Source organism: Bacillus rossius, chromosome 1 (genome assembly GCF_032445375.1).
Source record: "Bacillus rossius redtenbacheri isolate Brsri chromosome 1, Brsri_v3, whole genome shotgun sequence".
Taxonomy (NCBI): Eukaryota; Metazoa; Arthropoda; class Insecta; order Phasmatodea; family Bacillidae; genus Bacillus; species Bacillus rossius.
The window spans coordinates 378,326,423-378,349,216 of NC_086330.1; the positions used below are offsets into that span (position 1 = coordinate 378,326,423).

General features: G+C 39.4%; 1 protein-coding gene across 1 annotated transcript; it reads left to right on the forward strand.

The window, feature by feature from the left end:
- Positions 1 to 134: 134 nt before the first annotated feature.
- Positions 135 to 7,988, forward strand: LOC134528560 (vacuolar protein sorting-associated protein 28 homolog). The gene is made up of 5 exons (XM_063362294.1): positions 135 to 395; positions 488 to 551; positions 3,211 to 3,406; positions 4,472 to 4,573; positions 6,201 to 7,988. The coding sequence occupies exons 1-5, from the start codon at positions 365 to 367 to the stop codon at positions 6,468 to 6,470; spliced, it is 663 nt and encodes a 220-aa protein (XP_063218364.1). The 5' UTR covers positions 135 to 364; the 3' UTR covers positions 6,471 to 7,988.
- The last annotated feature ends 14,806 nt before the right edge of the window (positions 7,989 to 22,794 follow it).

Sequence of the window (22,794 nt, forward strand, 5' to 3'; positions counted from 1 at the left end):
ATTTTGTTTCTATCAACGTGTTATTATGTTTTTATCTCATTTCATTTTCATTTCATTTATTAGCGTCCTATATTTGACAGTACATATGTCCAGGTTTTGTCAGTAACATTATAAATAAAATACATCATAATACACTAACAAAACAATATAAAAAAAATACATCATGTCTCTGAGAGAAAATTTAATAATGAAAGTTGACAGCATTGGTTAAGTGACGAATTTCAATGAATTGATGATATTTTATTTTAACATTTCTCTTGCAATTGTAATCGAGAAAATTTCTGATGTGCGATCTAAAAAAATTTTTAATATAAGTTTTTTAATTAAGTAAAATTTGTATTTTTAAAGTAAGTCGTGTTGTGAAATGTCAATTCTTGGCGGAATGCCATCTCAAGGTAAAGTAATATTAGGTTAGGAACTTGAAAATTGACTTTACACTTGAAAAAACCATTCTTGAAATACAGTTTTGTTATTTTCCTATTTTCAGAATCAAACAGGCCTGAACTCTACGAGGAAGTTAAACTGTATAGAAATGCAAGAGACAGAGAGAAGTGAGTAGAACGAAGTTTGTTACCAAGTATATTATTATTATTATTAATATTATAGCTGCAATTGGGTACAGAAGTGCCCGGTGGCAAGCATTCTCCCTACTTTCCCAGCCCTCTTCTGAACTGATCCACACTCCCAGCCGACACACACTCCTCCAGCCTATTCCATTCCCCTACCGTCCTCACGACCATCACATTCTTTCCCCTTTCTGTCCTCCTCCTCTCTTTGAAAACCTTCCTAATTTTTTCTTTCCTACTTCTAGGCATTCCCATTTTGACTTGTCTCCCCAGCTCTCCCCATCCTCCCACTCCACTCAGCACCTGGTACATCTTGACCAGTCTCTCCTTCTGTCTTCTATCCTTTAAGCTCTCCCATCTCATTCCTATCATCATCTCTGTGGTACTGCACTCCCCCTTCCCTTCTCTGTCCGTTCTCCCCCACTTGCCCTTCACCCATCTAGCTGGTCTCCTCTGCACCTCCTCCAGCTCCCTCTCAAGAACTGCCGTGTATGGGTCCCACACTGCTGCGGCATACTCCAGCATGGGGCGGACCCAGAGCTGGGCAAAATACTTTGAAAATGTATTTGAAATACAAATTACAAAATACCTGTGTACATTTACTAAAAATACAGTTACAAAATACTCAAAATAAAATGTAGTTTAGATACAAAATACAAAATAGTATTTTAAAATACAGATGAAATTACAAAATACATGCAACATTTTTGTGAGCAACTAAGGACGAATTCCCTTTAAGACAACCAGTCTCTCAAACATGGTGTCACTCAAGCTGTGGCGTTTATGGTTGTGTATTATACCTGCAAATGAAAACAATCTTTCAACAGGACCACTAGAGGTTAAACTTGTATTATATCGTAAGAAAAGCTTTCGCACCACTGGATAACCATCTAGCATACTCGAGTGGGTAGCCTTATCTTGTAAGTATTGTAATAACTCAAGTTCAATTTTGTTTGTTTGTGCAACACTTGATTCATTATTTGTATTGACATTGAATGCAAACCAATTATCTTCTGCTGGTGTGTAACATTTTCTGATTCACAATCGCTTGCCATGTTTATTGCAATTTTCAATCATATTCAATTGATATGTAGAACATACGTGATAAGACAGCAATTTGTAAAATCTGTGATACCGTTTCTGTTCAACTAATATGTACCTTTACAATGATATCACTCACTAGTGCCAGATTGCAAATAAATAGCCAATCCTAATTTCCAAAATTAAAATATCCAGCAAATAAATGAGATATTTTATAAATGCAAGTACGCAATGTATTTTGTATTTTATAAAATACAAAATACAGTAAATACACTTCAAAAGTATTTTCGATACAAAATATAAAATACTGAGACATAACTTTCTACTGATACAAAATACCCAAAAGTAATGAAAATATGTATTTATAATACTTGTATTTTCGATAATGCCCAGCTCTGGGCGGACTATAGTTTTATAGGCCTTATCACGCAAGGCAGTGTTTTTGAACTAAACTACGTAAAATGAAGTACGAAACGACAAAAACTCAACGCGATCATCTGCGTACACTCAATTTCTTGTATTTTTACATGCGTTTCCACATTCTTTATTCGAAGTGAAGCGTTAAAAAACTTATAGGTGTGTTTGGCAGGGTGGTATTTTTTTTTTTTTTTTTTTGCGAAGTTGATAAACACATCTTTAAAACTGCAATTTGACTTGTACCTGGTGGAAAAGAGTTCTCTACCTCTATTTCATTCACTCTTCCACACTTTGAAGCTTTCACCTTAGTTCTCTTTCCACTCTCATTTCAATATTTTTTCCTGTAGGCCCATTTCCGCAGTATTTTTGATGATAATCTGCTTTTCCATTTAAAAAAAAAGTAATGTTATGGTATATTCTTACATTATGAATTAAAAACATGTATATTTCCATGTACCTATATTCTATGGAAATTGAGCAGGAATTTGGATATTGATATTGCCCCAGTGCATAAGGTAAGTTACACGAAGGAAACCTCAAATCATCCTGACATTCTAATGGTGGACTCTCAATGATGTGTCGCGTCCGTCCGTCCGTCAACAAGCCGAGCGATTCACACGATCTGCACGTCCATCGAATACTTTTCTATTTTAACACTGCCGACAGACCAGAAGGCTGGCGAAAATTTATCTTGTGTAGGTTGACGATCGTTACAGTTAAGCACATGTGAATCAATAAACTTGATTTTTTTTTTGCTGTGATATTTATTAATATATTTTCATATCTACCTATGTAATTTCCTTTAAGCAGGTAAACAAATAAACAAACTTTAAAAAAAAAATTTCAAGAACGCAAAAGTTGCCAGCAACTTGCTAACATTTCCGAGGTTATTTCATTTGATTGACGGATGGCTTTGTGCTGGACAGATGAGACGGATTATTGTGAGACCAGCTTAATATAAAGATAGGCAAATTTCTGCTAATAGTAGATCTGTTTTGTATTATGTTTATTTTTGCCTATTATATATAAAAAATTGATAGTGTGACATATAATAAAGTAAAAAAATATTATTTTGTTTAAAGGTCGTGAAAATATCTTGAAAGCAGTTTTATCAGGTATCAGTAGACACCCTGCTCCGGCCAGTTCAGGAATTACACTTGCTGAAATAGACGTGACTGACCTGCAGGTACGACAACATGGCGGACGTGTATGCCCTCGTCAACACCTTGCAGAACCTGGAGAAGGCGTACATCAGGGACTGCGTCACGCCCAAGGAGTACACGGCCGCCTGCTCGCGCCTCCTCGTGCAGTGCAAGGCTGCGTTCAAGCACGTCCAGGGGTCCGAGTTCCCCACCATAGACGCCTTCGTGAAGAAGTTCAGGGTGAGTCCGCCAGCGAGGAGGGCGTAACTCTCGAATCATCGCTTAATTACAATAACTGCATGAACACTGTCTCCCACGGAAAAGAAGGAAAAGTGAACATATTTATTTATCCTCTATATTGGTTTTAAAATTAATGCCTTTTGTACACGTAACTACATTAAAAGAATTTCTACATTAACATTACATATTAAATTTAACATAATGTAAATATACTTGATGATAAATTAGATAAGATGATTGAAAAATAACTTGGATGCTAACTAAATGTACAAAAATTGAACATGAACAGAAAATTAATTCATACATAACTTGAAACTGAGCATAAGCATACACCTGGAAAGCAATTGATTGATAAATGTCGATCATTGTCTGTTAGTCTTCATTTCATAAAAATTTTATAAATTTTCATCAAATTGAGCATCCTGTGGCGTTTGGTATGTCTAATTGACAAACATATTTATTTATAAAATTTATATTCTGTGTGATGAAAGGAAATTTCAGTAGTTTTAGTTTTTTTAAGTATGAAAATCTCTTGTAAATGGTGACTGCTCAATTGAGAAAGTCCAACTGAGACAAATTGAAATGGATAGTAAGTATGATTGTGACACAAGTGTATTGACATGGTTTGGGTTTAATTGCTCACCAATAGCATTTGTGGTGGTTCTTCGACCGTGGTGATGTTGGTTTGAATGCCAATGCTTATGGGTGGAAAGTCTGGATTTTTGCACTTTCCAAATTATGGTTGATGGCTTTTATCAAAGTACTCCAGTTTCATTAATAAATGCATTCAATGTCTGGTTCTTCTCAAAGCCTAATTTCATCACTCATCTGAGACAGGCACTTTGCTTGTCATAAGTTTGTTTGTTTTGGGTGTTTTTTTTCCCCTGGAATACATTTTGTTTCTTTTTTTCTTTTTCTTTTTTTTTCCCTCTCTTAAAATCTTTCAAATATTGATAGTAATTTTTTTAAGCATGAGCACCGGAAAAAAAAAGGAATTACGAATGTCTTGATCAGCTACAGTTATGTTTTGAACTTGCGTAATTTTTTTGTTTTTTTTTTGTTTAGCTGGATTGCCCTGGTGCTCTAGAAAGGATCAAAGAAGACAGGCCAATCACGATCAAGGATGACAAAGGGAACACCAGCAAGTGTATTGCTGATATTGTCTCTGTAAGTCCTTGCTTTGAATCCATGCAAAATAATAATAATTTTGTTCAACATCCTGTAGTTTTGAGTTTAGTCGACTTCTCAGCTTCAGCTGTGACCGAGTGGTAGTTTTCACCAACCCTACGTTGCCGTCGCATTCTGGATATCTTCAGGGTGTTCACAAACTGTACAAACAATTACTGTGTGCGTTTGTGGATGAACCAACTTAACGTGTGGTCTGGTTTACGTCTAAGTAATTAAGATGTCAGCAAGCTAACGGAATTAGTTGCATGTCTTACTGCCTCGTTGAAAGTGTAATGTTGAATGATTGAATTAGTGAGCACTTACTCTCTCTGTTATACAACTAAGAGTAGGATAAGTCTATTCTTCTAACAGTCCAATGGTAATGGGCGACCAGTGGCGGTCCTATGGTAGGGTTCTCATAACCACAGTAATGAAAAATAACTGTAGATGTAAAAAAAAATAATTTTTAAGCTGTCAGAAATGGCTTTAAATAGCCGAAGTCTTATCAAAATTTCTGACTCCCATTAAACTGGGAGGTATTCCATACTTACCTCTCAAAACCCTCTCCTGAAATTCGAAGCAAGACCCCTGCTCCTGTGAGCAACAGATATGTCATAAATCATTAGTAGGGGCAGGCATTTTTTGCGAATAAAGCTGAACGCCTATTAGACTGCAACAAGGTATACGCGCACCAGCAGTTTATTACTTGTGATTGGTGGTCGTCTGCGGGAGAAGTAGTTGTCTAGTTGGCTGAGCCACTCAGGACGCATTTGCTTCTGCAATGAATTACTGTGATTGGTGTTTTAACAATCGTCATGAATCTGAAAGAAACTCGCCCAATCACGAAACACAGATGATGCTACAGTGTTTTAACTGTATGCTTGTCCCGGAATCTTTTCGCGAAATATGCATGGCCCTAATCATTAGTCTTGGGGGAGTGTTAATTTTGATATGTTGCAGACGGATTCAGAATGTGAGAAAGTGCATATGAATGTATTTTTTATGTTCCAATAGAACAGCCTATTACAACTTGGTTTTTAATTCCATTGTAATGTGTGTTACCTGTTCCTTTGGTTTGCCCGGGAAACCTTTTTTTGATGTTCGATAATCCGGCAAAATTGTAAATATCTGCATCGTAGTGGTTCCGAGCGTGTTGCAACAAGGACTATTCGCTGTGCTGTGTACCGAACTGTTTAGAGATCTGAAAGTATAACATGGGTCGTTACCACATCGCCGAAATACCACAACGCCGAACACCATAACGCCCTAATGCCAAATTGACCGCAACGCCGACAGCTAGAAAACTGCTGTGTACCGCAACGCCGAAATATGGTAACGTCTGAAAAATGTTGCTGCGTGGAGGGGGGGGGGGGGGGGGGGGGGGTTGCGGAAACAGGAGCAAAAATGAAAAAAAAAAACAACCGAATGAATTTGTATACCTAACCTCAACCTAACCTAACCTAACCCTTTGTGGCAGTCCTGCGATGACATTTTTCGGGGTTAATGTATTTCGGCGTTGTACGTTCGGCGTTGTGGTGCGTCCCCGTATGACATTTAAATTGGAACGTCCTGCTGTAGTTGGTCGGGAAGGAGGTTGAGGAGAGGGCGCGGGTGCGGGCGGTTGCAGCTGTTCATCACGCTGATGGACAAGCTGCGGCTGGACCTGCGGGCCATGGACGAGCTCCAGCCGGACCTGCGCGACCTGGCCGACACCATGAGCCGGTTCAGCCTGCTGCCGCCGGACTTCCCGGGCCGCAGCAAGGTGGCTGAGTGGCTGGCCACGTTCGCCAGCCTGCAGGCGTCCGACCAGCTGAGCGACGCCCAGGCGCGCCAGCTCATCTTCGACCTGGAGACGTCGCTCAACGCCTTCCACCAGCTGCTGCACGACAGCGCCTAGTGCCGACAGTCTGTCTGTCCGCTTGCAGTCTTTCTCTTTGTTTCATGTGTTTGTTCCGTCGAGCCTTTGCATTATGTGCTGGATTTCATAAGGCTCAGTCCGTTATTATTGTTGGTTTCCGTTTCATTTCAGTGTTTTCCTGTTTTCTGGTGGGTTACACATTTCATGGTTACATTTATGTAATGATTTTTGGAAGAAGATCGACCTTTCCCCCCCCCCCCCCCTACTCATTCACTTCTGTTAAACAGTATTTTACAAGTTATTTTAAGTATAATTGTATTGTATATTAATTTTTATTCCACATTTCCCGTTAAAACTGTTTTGAAATGAGATGATCTGGCATGGCCGTGGTAATGAACTTGCTGAACGAAAGGCCTTTCGCTGTATGTAGTACGCTTTTGCTGGAGGAACTGTCGGATTGTGAATTTGTTTACAAGTTGTACACTAAAACACATACTTATTTTTGACGTAGTGTAAAGATTTGTTAACCTCAAAAATCTCCAACAGTCTGCTATGACAAATTGTTACCGACAGTTTTTGTGACCATCGAGTATTTCATCTGGCTGAACGCAAGGGAGCAAGTCTCTTCCGATGTAGATTTTTTTTTCTTCTGCTGAATGGATCAATATTTTGGGGGTCAGGGGATTAATTTGGACACATATTCACTTTGTTAAAAACTGTGGTTAAGTCATTTTCAACAAACATAGGCTGTGTTTGTTTCTGTGAACTCTTGTTTCGTCAGTGTGTCGGCAGGAAGATAAAAGAAGCTATTTGTGGTGTACTTTTGTACGTTGCTTGTTTTCGAAATTGTGCAAGAAATATGCTTTATTTACAACAAACCTATAACTTGTTTTTTGTTTGTGGATTATATTTTATTTTTTGGTTTCATTGGAAGAAGTTTTTGATTAATTATTAGTCATAATGATTGTTTGAAAGCCATTGTAGTGAGGTTTTTTTTTCCATTAAATATTCTTAAAGCTAATTGCACAGATTTGAATATTTTTCAGGTTTTTGTTATACAAATTTGATCCTTATTAAAAAAAATACTAAAATACTAATTTTTTATTTATCATTCAGCCTATCAAAATACATTAATAAACATAATTCATCCTCCATTGCTACATATTTAGTCACTTGGAATATGAAATTATTTTTAATTTAATATGTATGAATAATTCTCTTTAGCTATAATATACTTTGAGCTACACATTATTGCAATAACTTTATTCGACTATTTTTGTGTGATTATAGTGTTTTGTATATTATAATGTGTCATCATTACTAAGTTCTTGTGCTTTATTAATTTATCTTCACATTATTTTTAATGAACTTGAAATTTGTATGAGAAAAGTTTGACACTGAATTCAAATAAATTTTAATTGTTTTATGTTTTGCATTCTTACATGATATCAATGAAGTCAAAAAATAACATATTTATATGTCGTTACAATTGGTATGTTACAGAGAGGGTATATTGTAATGAAATTATTCCAGCTTTATTATATAGTGTATATCTTATTTAGTGCTTTTTTTATGGCTTGTACCTAACCCCTTTCACAACTCCTTTCCAATCAGACTTTGACACCTGTCTGTATTGCCAAATTGTGTGGTCTTGCCCAATGCCATTTAGTTATGCATACATTACCTGGTGCGATGATTATCAATATATCACTGAAAATAGGGCAATCAAATATTTACTATTTCCTGTGTTTTTTTTTTTGTTTTTTTATGTGATAAGTAAACATTTTTACTGCAATATTTTTGCTAGCCTAATTTTGAACATGCTATGTATGCATGCATTTAAAAAAAAAAAAAAATTAAAACACTTTGTGCCATATGTATTGAAATATAGAACAACATGTTACCAGAGAAACTACATACATGGTTTGATGAAAATGTGTGTGCAAAATTTTTGTTAGTAATTGCACACTAGTAACATATATGTACGTACATATACATAGTACTGGTTTATTTATAAATTTATGGGCTATATTTTAACTGATTTTAAAGGCTTCTGTAGTAACATAGATATTCAAACTTGGTGTTAATGTCATTAATGCTGAAATAAAAAAGTGTTATTTTTTGTGAGTATTACCGTGTTTTCTCGTATAATCGTCGCACATTTTATTCTAAAATCAAGTTTGAAAAGTAGGGGTGCGAAGATTATGCGGAAAAAAATATTTTTGTTAGGTAAAGTTATTCATAAAAACAAAACCCGTTCATGGAAAGTATGTTTATTTAAAAAAAGGTAGAGTATACAAGAGCACGCCAAACAATCTATATTAGTAATTCCTTAAACAAAAACCTTTCTTCAACTTTAAATAGAAAAACCAAATCTCTAACGCGAACGCAAGCCACTTGAATCTGACGTGAACTAACGTGTCATAGTACACACTTGCCACGAAAGAATACGGGCTATCAAATGTAGTTAACTCGGCACCTGACAGAGAGCGCGCATTGTATGCACTCGGCGAGATATAGATATTCGACTACGTGCGCACGCTCTATACGGGAAGCAACATAACCAAACATGAATGATGCGCTAGCTACATATTTATAAGCGGTACGCCGCGGTAACGCAGACAATCAGATAAAGGAAATAACTAAAAAGTCTTTAAAAGAAAATTTACACATCAAACAACTTTGTATTTTTCCGTTAATTTATTAAGCAAGTGGTAATGACCAAATAAATATTAGATTTCTACTTTAAAATACATTGTTTTATACGGAAAAGATACTTACACAAAGCGCTCGGCATCTACTAGCGGGACCAAAAACATCATGCGACGTTTACGTGAAGATTTTTATCCCAATTTTGACAGCCTAAAATATTGTTGCGACGATTACGCGTGTGCGAAGATTATGCGATAAAACATGGTATACATAAACATAGCTTTGCTTCTTTTATGTAAGATAATTTTGTGATAAGACGTATGTCAATTGACAGTGTTGGCAAACTTGTATTTTGTCAGGGTTCTCATGTATTTCACGAGTTACCTTGCATGTCAGAAAATAGTTGTATATCAAGGAAATAAACTTAAATATTCAGTTACAACCTAAACAATGTAGGATGTTTGCGATTGTGCTCATTATAGGGACCTTTGGTGGCCGTAATAGTACACTAATTACCAGAAAATAATACGATTCTAAATATAGTAATGTGACCCCAAACTTTTGAGTTCATAAAAATAATTTAATGGAGTGGAAATTGCATTTCAAGTACTACGTAGTACTTGTAAATTACTTCAGTTATTAAATTTATTCCATTTTTAGGGGACCTTTGCTGGGGCTACTTTCGCCGGAAGTGTGAGTTTACATATGCCTCTTTTGAAAAAACAAGTACACAGTTAGAAAAAAAAAGTTGTTTTATGACTAGCTCAAAAGCAGCCGTGCTGAAAGCGAAGAATGTGGTGATACAGGGTGGTCGTGGGTCGTTTGGGATTGTTAAGAGGACGGGAGGGTTGGTATGCCAGCAGCCAGTGAAGAGAAGTAGAGAGAAGCCAGTCAGTAACTCATCTGCACCTCTCCTTCATCCTGCATCTCTCTTCTCTCATCTGTCACGCCTGTGCAGGGGTCCAGCAAGCCCCGGGCTAGAGTGGCATGGGTGGTGCAGTTTGCAGGCAGTGTGTGTAGTTCCTTAACTAAGATGTTCCCAACGGCAAGGTACAAGTTTGCAATTATAAATGCGACCCCCTGCTTTTTGTGTCAACAGTTTAGTTAAAAAAAAAAAAAAAAAAAAAAAATGCATTCGGGTAAATACTGTAAACCTTGCCTTTAGATACTTATGTTTGGCACGTTCTGTGATTCTGTGCTGATTGACCCGCCCACGTTTGGTTTTTTTTTTCACAATTCGGGGATTAGTTGACCTCTTACTGCTACTGTGCTGCCTGCGTTTATAGTTTGCTCAGTGACTTTTTTTAAAAAATATTAATGCTTGTGGGGTTAAAATATGTTCGAAATATCTGATTCTGTATATTATTTTTTCTTTGGATTTCTCATAATCATATAATTGATGATGATAGTTTGTTTTTTGTTTGATAATTCGGCATAATTGCTTAACCAACATGGCCGTGGTACTGAAGTGGCCAGATTAAAATACTAAATGTTCGTTCATTTATAGCTTTTTAATTAGACTGCAGATCCCAATTTTTTCAGGTATGTAACTGGACTCTCTTTCATGTTTGCAGATAGGTTTTCAGATGAAAATTATATTCCTGTGACAAGTTCTCTCTTAATTTAGGTTGCTACCTTACAAGGTAAAAGCATCAGTGTGATAGTTCCTTAACAAATGTTTCAATGGATGGATTTCACTATTTAATATTTTCTTTCCATTTAAGGTTAAAGTATATTTCAGCCACATGTTCAGGAATGTTTTTATTCTTGATAAGTGATTTTGATCCATGTTTTAAACTTCCTCTTTACTTAATACAGAGTAGTAGTACTTATAATTGTGTATTTATTTTTGATGCATCAGTGCCAACCTTAACATAACTAGGAAAACCGTTGCTGTGATTTCCTCAAATTTTGTTGTGGAGGAATTGGCAAACCTCCCACAAGTTCTGTGAATTAGTTCATACAATGTTGCTACGTAGGTGCGATTACAGTTAACAAAATTATTGGTGAAATATTCATATACGTACAAATGAACTTTGAGAACATATAATTGTGGTGTGAAGACTTGATTTTTATTTGTAGTGGAAATCTGTTAAGTTAGAAATTTTAATTTCTTGAAACACCTGCTAAAAGTTCAATTGAGATTTCACAGTTAAAGTTAAAAATACTGTTACGAACGCGAGCAAGGCCACGTCACGCGCAGGTGCAGAGCTGGCTGGCGGCTGCCGTAACATGGGATGTGCAGTGCGCACCTGGGTCGCCGCTTCCCCTCCCTCCATCCCTCCGCTCCCCCCGCGCGGCACTGTTAGTTTGACATCCGAGACCTGCCAGCTGCGGAGTTACGCGAGCCGCCGACACGTGTTTCGAGAGATTTCTGCCGTCGTGTCGGCGCGGAATGACGCGACTGGCCCCAGCCGCGCTCGTGGATTCTAGAAATGGTGTATGTGATATATAAAACGAGGACGCCGGCCTCGGAGTTCAGTGATTTGAAGTCGGGAGTTTTCCCGCGGCGGAGTTTCCGGGCGATAGAGCGGCGAAGTCCCTGGACGAAGGTTCCAGGGCGATAGTGTCGCGGGCGCGGCGGAGTTCCGAGCGAGGCGTCGAGTGGGATCTCGGCGAAGGCGAAGTGCGACGGCGGCGGCGGAGTGCTGCGACGGAGGACCACGAGGGGTGCTGCGGCGATAGTTGCGCCAGAGGTGCGGCCCAGCGAGGCGTGTGGATTGTGAGAAACGAGTGACTGGAGGAAGCAACATTTTTAAGTACAATAATTCATTAATTGGCATTTTTAGATTATTTGCTGGTAATGTAAATAGTGGCAATAAATAAAACTGTGTGTGTAATAAAATCTTTAATTGGGCTATCCTTTACGAACCCGCGATTCGCAACAATACTTTTGACATTAAGTATTAATCATTTAATTCTCTTCAAGCTAAATGAATGACAAAATTCTGGTCTCAAGTGTGGAGCATAATGATATATAAATATATATATAATTTTTTTATGTAACATGGGTCAACATTATAGTCATGAATTCATTAGAGACAATGAGATGTGATGAGAATGGAATGTTTGTGTATAGAAGGGAAGGTAAGGGATAGAGCACTCCCACAATACTTGCAGTCTTATGGCAACATGCACCAGTTTACCAATTGCTAGAAATTTTGGTTTGACCTGAATGACCTTGGGACCACACCACCGCTAGCATTTGCCTGTAGCGATACGCAAAAACCGTGGACAATCAAAATCAGAATATGCTTGACGAATTTCAATGCAGGCCCTTCCGAAGGTAATTCCAATATTTCGCGGTTGCGCGGGAATGGGATAAGTCAAATGTTGGCAAAAATGTTTTTTTATGGTATGGAATAAAGGAGAACAAGCTATACAAATTGGTCCAAATGGGTTAAGTCTAGCACCTTTGTGTGTTATTCTGTGGCACTGAACTTTTGGAGTTACATCACAAACTGACAGTTTTCGTGCGTGAAACAGGGGATAAGTCATTTACAATGACATTTTGACATATCCCCTTTTTTCCGCGCACCCTCAAGTATGGCCCGGACTGTGGAGTTTAGCCTAACACCCTTGCGCGGAATTGTTGAATGTATACATGTGAATTGTGTGCAAAGTTTTAATTCTCACATCCCCCCCCCCCCCCGATTAAATCTAAGCTCATTTAGGGGGGGGGGGGGGGGGGAAGAATGTCTTTCCCGAAATTGAAAAAAAAAATTACTGAAAAAAGTTATAAGTTATAAACAGGTTGGTTTAAATTTTGTTCCACATGGGCTAAACATTTCGAAAGAAAATTAATTAGGAAATGGAGACTGGAGACACTGCGTAAGGCCCGTTCTACAATGAGACGGATCACACGGAACAGAGTTTCTACAACGGCACGCAGTCGTAGACGGACCCGTACAATGCTGGGTTCTTTCCTTTACGTTGCTCCGTGCGACCAATAGAAGCCGGGTACTTGGCTGCTGTGGTAACCATGTTTGTTTATCATCCAAACGTGTAAAAAAAAAAAAAAAAAGGCTTCAAGTACAATAATAATAATATCTTTGTCGTTTATTTTTATTATATACGTAACTTCTGCCCGTGGTGTGATCTCGAAGCATGATATTTTAACATAACCTTGAAGTGTAATCTCATTGGTGGCCATTTGTCGAGGTCTCCGTGCGTTGCGCGAAGTGTGAGGTGTGTCGGGGTCACGAGTCTGTACCTGCGTGCCGGTGTGCCGGTGGGATGGTCAGTACTAGAGGTGTAATAGTAACGAGAAAAAAGCGTACCCGCATGTGTTCGTTACTATAACAATTAGTACTCACTATCGTATAGTTACGTTACTCGTTATCTCTGATACCTCATAATTAGGGACTGGAAAAATTCGCTGGTTCAATAACCTGTAGGATGAACTCCACAGTTCTACGTACACTCGGTGAAATGCCACCCACTCATTGGCTGCTGTCTTGTGAGACGTTCCAATGTAGCAGCCTGTGATTCGATAAAGCTTTGGTCGGGTGTTTCTCATTGGCCCAGAGTCATCCAGGTGAGTTGTGAGCCTATAACAGAGGCAGCACTGAGATATAACTATTTGTATTTTAGCCTGTCGCGAAATGAATTCGCGAATTTTTCCGGTCTCTACTCATAACTAAAGACCTGAAAAATTCGCGGATTCATTTCGTTGAATGCTCCAATTCAAGTAATTATACCTTAGCGCGGCTTCTGCCATTGGTTCACTGTTAATCTGGAGTCATGACGGCCAATTAGAGACCCTCACTCATAGAAGTGTCGAATCACAGACCACCCAGTCGAGACGACTCACAAGTCAACAGCCAATGAACAGTTGACATTTGCCCGAGTGTGTAGAGGATAGTGGAGTCTATCTTGGAGGTCATTGAAACCGCGAATTTTTCCAGTCTCTACTCATAACATGCTATGTTATGTTAGAGCAACGAATCGAGTCGTATTGCGTAAGCGTACAGTGTGACGTCGCGGCGTCGCAACATTCGTAATTTGTAGAGAACTTACTTATACATTACATAGGTAGCTACCAAACTGCTTAAGGTGCATTTTTTTTTTTTTTTTTCACTTTTCCGTATTTTTGAACCAGACTTGTGTTTGAGTCATTCTAAATTTAATAGGTAAAGTGTAGAACTGCAAATGAACTGTTGACGGAATCTACTAAATATTCAATGGATTTTACCATTTTGAAAATTTTTAACCGTGAGCTTATGTTATACCACAATATCATCGCAATCCATTATGCTAGTCGGTTATAATGAAGAAGTGACAAATAGGTGTCGCCGAAATACCACAACGGCGAACTTACAATAACGCCGAATGCCAAATTGACTACAACGCCGACAGCTAGAAAACTGCTGTGTACCACAACGCCGAAATACATTAACTCCGAAGAATGTCATTGCAGGTTGCAGGACTGCCACAAAGGTTAGGTTAGGTAAGGTAAGGTTAGGCTAGGTTAGGTTGTGGTACATTTTTCGGCGTTACTGTATTTCGGCGTTGTGGTACACATCGGTTTTCTGGCTGTCGGCGTTGCGGTCAATTTGGCATTCGGCGTTGTGGTATTTCAGCGTTGTGGTAACGACCCGAACACACGCGGTTCGCCGCAGCTCTAGTACGCGCGGTGGGTGCCGCCTGGGAGAGGGGGTGAGCGGAGAGGGGGAGCGGGGGAGGGACGCCAGGCGCCCAATGAGGAAGTGAGGTAATGGAGAGGACAGGCTGCCTCGAGGCCAGGAGGAATTCACCGCCAGCCAGCCCCTGGTCGCGGCGAGCTGACGTGTCCCGCTGCAACACTTCACCGTCGGGCCACGGGAAGCTCTGTCCCTGCCCGAACACGCCCGAATATTCACCTTATATAGATATATATACAGGGGCGTAGCCAGGGGGGGGGGGGTTTAGGGGTTCAACCCCCCCCCCCCTTAGCAGCAAATCTTTAATTAATTTCTTATTCATCACACAAACAAATTTCATATTAAAATTAATAAAAATTTTATCATTACAATATTTAAATTTCAGTACCGAAAACTGCTAAAATAGCATTATTTTACACCTTAACATCCAAATTTTCCCGGGGGAGGACCCCCCCTCCCACCTCCCGCTTTAATACGGGGGGGGGGGGGGGGGGGGGGGGGAATGCTTCTTAACACCCTCCATATACAAATCCTGGCTACGTCACTGTATTTATATATCTCAGATTATTTTAATGTAGCTATACTAACCTAACTAACCGTCCATGGTGTTTTAAAGTGTTTTAATGTAGCTAACCTAACCGACCAGTTTTAATATTTGAATTCATTTTTCCTGCGCAAAAATAAAACAAATCCCGAGGTTGGACGCAGGTGAATATTCGGGCGTGTTCGGGCAGGGACAGAACTTGATGTACATCTTAGGCTTCTCGCCGGGACAGGCTCGGGAAGGGGGGGGGGGGGAAGGGTGTTTGTGTGTTCCGGACCCCCCCCCCCCCCCCCATTTCCAGGACTTAAACAATACCAACTTAGCTACACAAGGCCACAGAAGAGATATTATTTTAGAACGATAATAATTGTAATCCTCAATAACTAGAAACCGGAAAAATTCGCGAATTCATTTCGCGATAGACCAAAATACAAATAGTTATACCTCAGTGCTGCCTCTGCTATTGGCTCACAACTCACCTGGATGACTCTGGGCCAATGAGAAACACCCGACCAAATCTTTATTGAGTCACAGGCTGCTACGTTGGGACGTCTCACAAGACAGCCAATGAGTGGGTGACATTTGACCGAGTGTACGTAGGACTATGGAGTTCATCCTGGAGGTCATTGAACCCGCGAATTTTCCCGGTCCCTATCAGTAATAATGTAAATAGTGTAAACATTGCAATCAATAGAATATAAGTCAATATTATCATTAAGAAAATAGGTAAGGGAAAGCAGGACAGTGCTATATGTTAGGATTAGTAGTGTGTTGTAAAACGCCAAAAAGACATCGAGCCAAGGTTCTCCAAAAAAAACAATTAATATAAAAGGTTGTTTTTTTAATTTTTCCTTTTAATAACCGATTTGCTCTGCTTACTAATACCTTAATTAACAGTATCGACAGTGTAAACTTGTACAAAAGAGCACAGCGTGCTGGAATGTTAAATTGTAATTGTAAAACTGTGTAAAGTGAAAAAGTATGAGTCAATAAAATCTTTTGAATTTGAATATGAATGGGCCCTACAACAATGTATTTCCTCTCAATCAATAGCCTCATGCACAGAATTGTGTCTTGGGTCTTGTAGTTTGCGTGTATTTCATACAAACATGACATCTGTGATTCACGTGTTTAGCAACATTTATATATTTATGACTTGTTTTAAACTATATCATCCAACAATTGACTTAAAAAAACAGATTAAATAAAAAACAAACAAAAAATATAAAATGTTGAGTTTTTCTTCACTCAAGCAAAATCATTACTTAGATTTCTGTGTGTAAATGTTGGTGTTCTAAAAGTATACTATTCCCAGAGATTTTAGAGTGATATTTATTTCTAACATTAAATTATATGATGGTTTATTTGGGCACCTGTATTCACAAAACCTGGCTACAGCGCTTTGCCGTTCCACAGTGAATGGAAACGTATCAAATGACAATGAGATTCATTTCAAGGCTACGAAATGTTCATATAATTTTAAAAAATATATATAACTTTGTAATTATAGCATGGACAGAATTTACATAAATAATATAATTAAACGACAAAGTAATAATAGGAACACTAGATATTCTTGTACTTGAAACAATTTTTTATCGTATTTAGAACATAAACAGACATGGCTACCACCGTAGTGTTTATCGGTCGCACGGAGCGACGTAAACTGAAGAGTTCGGCATTGCCGAGCTCATCCTTACGGGTCCGTCTCCGTTTACGTGCGTGGTCCGTCTCCGTTTCCGTATCATTGTGGAACGGGCCTACGAATAACGCACAGATGATTGAGGCCTGGTTTATATATTGTTAAACTTACAATTTTCTTCCGTTTTCGGCGGCCACATTTGTAGAGAAGTGTTCCGAAAACTGTCATGGACGTATATGTTTAGGGCGTAGTAGCACACGATGTTATTTTTAATTATGTAAGTGTTTTGCATTTGTTAAATTTTCATACGGTGACTGAAAAGAACACTTTTACATCAAATTATTGTAAATTTATTTTTGTTTTCATGATAAATATGTATCATCAAAAGAATTCCGAGGTAGAAATATATTTTTTTAATAATGTTATACGACGTTCAGTTACGGGATTAGTGACGTCTTGCACTTACTTGCCGTATAAACAACCGTGATCTCCTTGCATTGAAGTAGCTTTGCTTCTGGGTTGTAGCTGTGAACCTTGACGAATAGTTCACCGACGTTTCGGTCGACACTGCAGTCGCCATCGTCAGGGAGCAGTTACCTACCTACCTATTCGCCAAGGACGCGGCTACAACCCAGAAGCCAAGCTACTTCTGACAATGGCCGTGGAAGCCTGCGAACACGTCTTGCATTTGTTGCGCGTTGCGTCCCTTGCGTCCTCAGTTAATAACCTCAGCGTAAGACCCCCCCCCCCCCCCACACACACACACACGACTACCCGGGCACGCACACGGTGTGCGGAGCTTCAGAATAAACCACGCGATCTAAAAAAAAAAGGAGGTTGTCTGTAAAGTCGGTTTACAGACGATAATTTTACGTGATAACGTCATAAGAAAACATTGATGAAAAATTGAATACTTTTTTTAATTTTCATATATTATTTACAGTTTTTTGCAAATTTAATTTAAATAATTTGTTTAAATATAATCACGAACAATTAGTTAAAAAGCCCGCCTTAACCTGTTTGATGTTGTAGAAGATTTTCTCGCACGGTGGTTGGCCGGTTCTTGCACGCTCTGGCTCAGGCGGAACGTGACAAGGAGTCATGCTTTTTCGTGCGTGCAGCCGGCGTTCGTCGATTTATAAGACGTTATCACGTCAAAAAAAATACTGCTCACACCATCTTCCTTGCTCCGTGTTCACGATGAGCGGGACGGGCTAGTTCGTCGCTGGTTCTGACACGAAGGCGCCAGCCGCAGGGACGTGACTAGACTAGTTTCCGCCCGTGGCAACAACTCGTCTTGGCGCCCCCCTTTTTTTGTTTGACGGGAATACGTCTTTAAAATTGCTTCCATATTGGGAGTAAATTAAAAAAAAATTGGTTGTCTGTAAAGTCGGTTTACGGACGATAGTTTAAAGTTACAACGTCATAACAAAAAATTGATGAAATGATTGCGTACTTTTATGAATAAAATTGAATCATTTTTATTGAATTATCACTACTTTGTATGGATACAAAGAAGGAGTGAAATGAAATCTGCAATTTAATTGATAGATTTACTTTTATTTGCACTCATTAATTCAAATATGTTTATTACTTTAACGAACAGATTATTTTAACTATAACTTTTATACATGTTTTCTATTTAACTTCTTCCAATCTGTGTTATTCTGTTAAGGATAGGACGATGATATGAAAAGTAGGAAACGAATGGGAGTTTTTAAAGTTTAATGTGCCTCGAAAAAGTCAAATCAATGGTTGTTCCAATCGAGTGGAAGAGAAATAGATGTGGCGCAAGCGCACAATGAGCGTAACGGGACACAGAGTAACGGGAAAATGTGCGTAACGGGACACCTTTTCGTGCGTGCAGCCGGCGTTCATCGATTTATTAGGCGTAGTCACGTCAAAAAACAAACGAAAACAAAATCGGGGGGATACTGTTTGGTGTTGCAGCTGCATATCTGTCATCTCCATCCAAAAATTTAATTACACCACTGGAATAGCTAAGGGATCAAAGAATTCGTTACGCTAAGTGAGTTCTGTGACGTACCGCGCGCGGTGGAGGGGGAATCGCCGCCATTTTGAGGTCATTTTGCTGCGTTTCGAGATTTCCATTTAGTATAACTTTTGCCTCGGAGAAGCTACGACGTTCGTTTGAGTTTCAATCGTCAGCTCTCGTCAATATCTATCGATTGCATACGTAAAACATGAGTGTAAAATAGGTACAGTGAATATATATGGTGTTAAAATAAAAAAAGCTTATTTTATATTTTGTATAGAAAACATTATTCCTGTTTCGTACATGTATTACGTACAACACACGGCCGAGTCCATGACACAACCACACCCCAATTTTTTTCTTTTCCAAACCAATCAAACCAAAACCTTCCCCGACAACACCTCAAAACCCACACATATTAATTCCACTACATTATTACAAATACGGGATTGTCTTTTCAACCTCCTCTGTGATATAAAAAAAAAGGAGTTTGTCTGTAAAGTAGGTTTACGGACGATAATTTTACGTGATAACGTCATAAGAAAACATTGATGAAAAATTGCATACTCTTTAATTTTCAAATATTATTTACAATTTTTGCAGATTTAATTTAAATAATTTGTTTAAATATGATCACGAACAATTAGTTAAAAAGCGCGCCTTAACCTATTTGATATTATAGAAGATTTTCTCGCACGGTGGTTGGCCGGTTCTTGTACTCTCGGCTCAGGTGGAACTCGACAATTTTTCGTGCGTGCAGCCGGCGTTCATCGATTTATAAGACGTTATCACGTCAAAAAGGCCAAATTAACATAACATTATAATTTTACCCCCAGAAGTTCAGCAGAGTCTTTATTATTATTTAAAAATAATCGCCAAAACGATTGAGGCATTTGTCATACCGTGACACAAGCTTCTCGATCTCTTCTTCGAAGAAGTCAGCCGCCAGTGAATAGAGATACAGGGCCAGCGCCTTGATTCCCTCTCCCTCACGACGCCGCTGTGAGGCGGGTTGACTAACCGCACGGCGCACTGGCTACCGCATCAAGACTTATCCCGGTGTGCTCTGTTGCCAGATATACACCATGGGAGACCTAAGATGCACATAAAGTTCTGCCATTCCCGATTACACCCGAACAATTCACCTTCGGCCAACTTCGGGATTTATTTTATTTTTGCGCAGGAAAAATGAATTCAAATATTAAAAGTGGTCGGTTAGGTTATCTACATTAAAACACTTTAAAACACTATGGATGGTAAGTTAGGTTAGTATACATAGCTACATTAAAATAAACAGAGAAGTATAAATATATATAAATAAACCCGAGGTTGGCCGAAGGTGTATTCTTCGGGTGTAATCGGGAATGGCAGAACTTTATGTGCATCTTAGGCTTCCCATACACCATACAGCAAAAAAGGTTTCGTACACAACTTTGTAATGTAATGGAAAAACTTTTTTTAATGAATTTGAAACTTATGTTGTAAACTATAATTTGGAATGATAAATTTGGAATTACCTATTTTTTTCTGTTATATTTATTCAAAATCATCAACTGATAACGTTCATTATTTTATTTCTAAGGAGTGGCATGTAATTGGAATACACCGTCTTGTTTTCAACTTTTTATCAACTATTCTTTTATCATATAAAATTTAAATGATTTTGCTCTTTTAAGCACAGCGCATAATTTTATTTAATTCCTTTTTATTAATAGTGATGGACTGCTACAAATACTTTCTCCTGAGGAATAATTATTGGGGTTTAGCGTTGATAATTTTTTTTATTCAGAATGACAATTGTCATAATACTGTTAATAGACACTAATGTACAGTCTTTTTAAAAAAAGAAACATCAGTTAAATTAATATAATAGACCAATTATATTAAAGATTCGATAGTAATTAAAAATAATAATATTAATTAGCTAGGTAGTATGGTTTGGAAACATTGGTATTCATTTACTCTACTGCACTCTAAACGTGATACAGAATAGAAGTAGCTTGGCTTCTGGGTTGTAGCCGCGTCCTTGGCGAATAATTCACCGATGTTTCGGTCGACATTGCAGTCGCCATCATCAGGGAGCAGTTACTTCTTGAGGTTCTTACCAGTTGTCCTGTCTTTACATACAACTCTCGCCTGAGGGGAAGATGCTTCCTGATTGGCTGCCGCTGTGGACCAATCAGAGCCTTCCATTCTTCTGGTTGGCTGGGCCGTTTTGCCAATCAGGGGCGATGTCTGATGTTGGCTGTGGAGCTTTGTTTTGATAATTTCTAATGAGTGGGTTCCATTTTGCTTAATTTGTAGCCGTCTTCTCTATTAATGTTTGCTGGGTGTTTTAATTATTTTATTGATTCACGAATGTCTCTTTTCTTGTATTGTCGGATGTTGGATATCGTAGAGACCGGAAAAATTCGCGAATTCATTTCGCGATAGGCTAGAATACAAACAGTTATACCTCAGTGCTGCCTCTGCTATTGGCTCACAACTCACCTGGATGACTCTGAGCCAGTGAGAAACACCCGACCAAAGCTTTGTAGAATCACAGGCTGCTACGTTGGGACGTATCACAAGACAGCAGCCAATGAGTGGGTGGCATTTGACCGAGTGTACGTAGAACTGTGGAGTTCATCCTGGAGGTCATTGAACCCGCGAATTTTTCCGGTCCCTAGTTATAGATAGGGATAGGAAAAATTCGAGGGTTCAATTCGCGACAGGCTAAAATACAAATAGTTACACCTCAGTGCTGCCTCTGCTATTGGTACACAACTCACCTGGATGACTCTGGGCCAATGAGAAACGCCCGACCAAAGCTTTGTCGAATCACAGGCTGCTACGTTGGGACGTCTCACAAGACAGCAGCCAATGAGTGGGTGGCATTTGACCGAGTGTACGTAGAACTGTGGAGTTCATCCTGGAGGTCATTGAACCCGCGAATTTTTCCGGTCCCTAGTTATAGATAGGGATAGGAAAAATTCGAGGGTTCAATTCGCGACAGGCTAAAATACAAATAGTTACACCTCAGTGCTGCCTCTGCTATTGGTACACAACTCACCTGGATGACTCTGGGCCAATGAGAAACGCCCGACCAAAGCTTTGTCGAATCACAGGCTGCTACGTTGGGACGTCTCACAAGACAGCAGCCAATGAGTGGGGTGGCATTTGACCGAGTGTACGTAGAGCTGTGGAGTTCATCATGGAGGTCATTGAACCCGCGAATTTTTCCGGTCCCTAGTTATAGATAGGGATAGGAAAAATTCGAGGGTTCAATTCGCGACAGGCTAAAGTACAAATAGTTACACCTCAGTGCTGCCTCTGCTATTGGTACACAACTCACCTGGATGACTCTGGGCCAATGAGAAACGCCCGACCAAAGCTTTGTCGAATCACAGGCTGCTACGTTGGGACGTCTCACAAGACAGCAGCCAATGAGTGGGGTGGCATTTGACCGAGTATACGTAGATCTGTGGAGTTCATCCTGGAGGTCATTGAACCCGCGAATTTTTCCGGTCCCTAGTTATAGACGACCGTCTTGCCGTAGATGTTGAACGTGTCGTGCGCCAGTGACTGATGTCGTCATGCCACCTCGACTCGAGTCAAAAACCCCCCGGGCGTCACGCGGGCAACTGCCACCCCCACCAGCCCTCTCTGTCAGGGGGGGTTTAATTTCCGGGGCCCGAGTAGTTAAAAACCCGCGGCCCGCGACGGGGGGGGGGGGGGAGGACGTAATCATCATCTCCCCCCCCCCTTTCCACCAACCCTCCAACTCCTCACCAAATCCAACCGTCTTAGAAGAATTAAAACGTACGTTAATTATGTACAAATTGGAGACGGGAATTCTTCCCCTCCGTCGCTCCTCTTCTCCGGCATCCGCGCCAAGTTCCGAGATG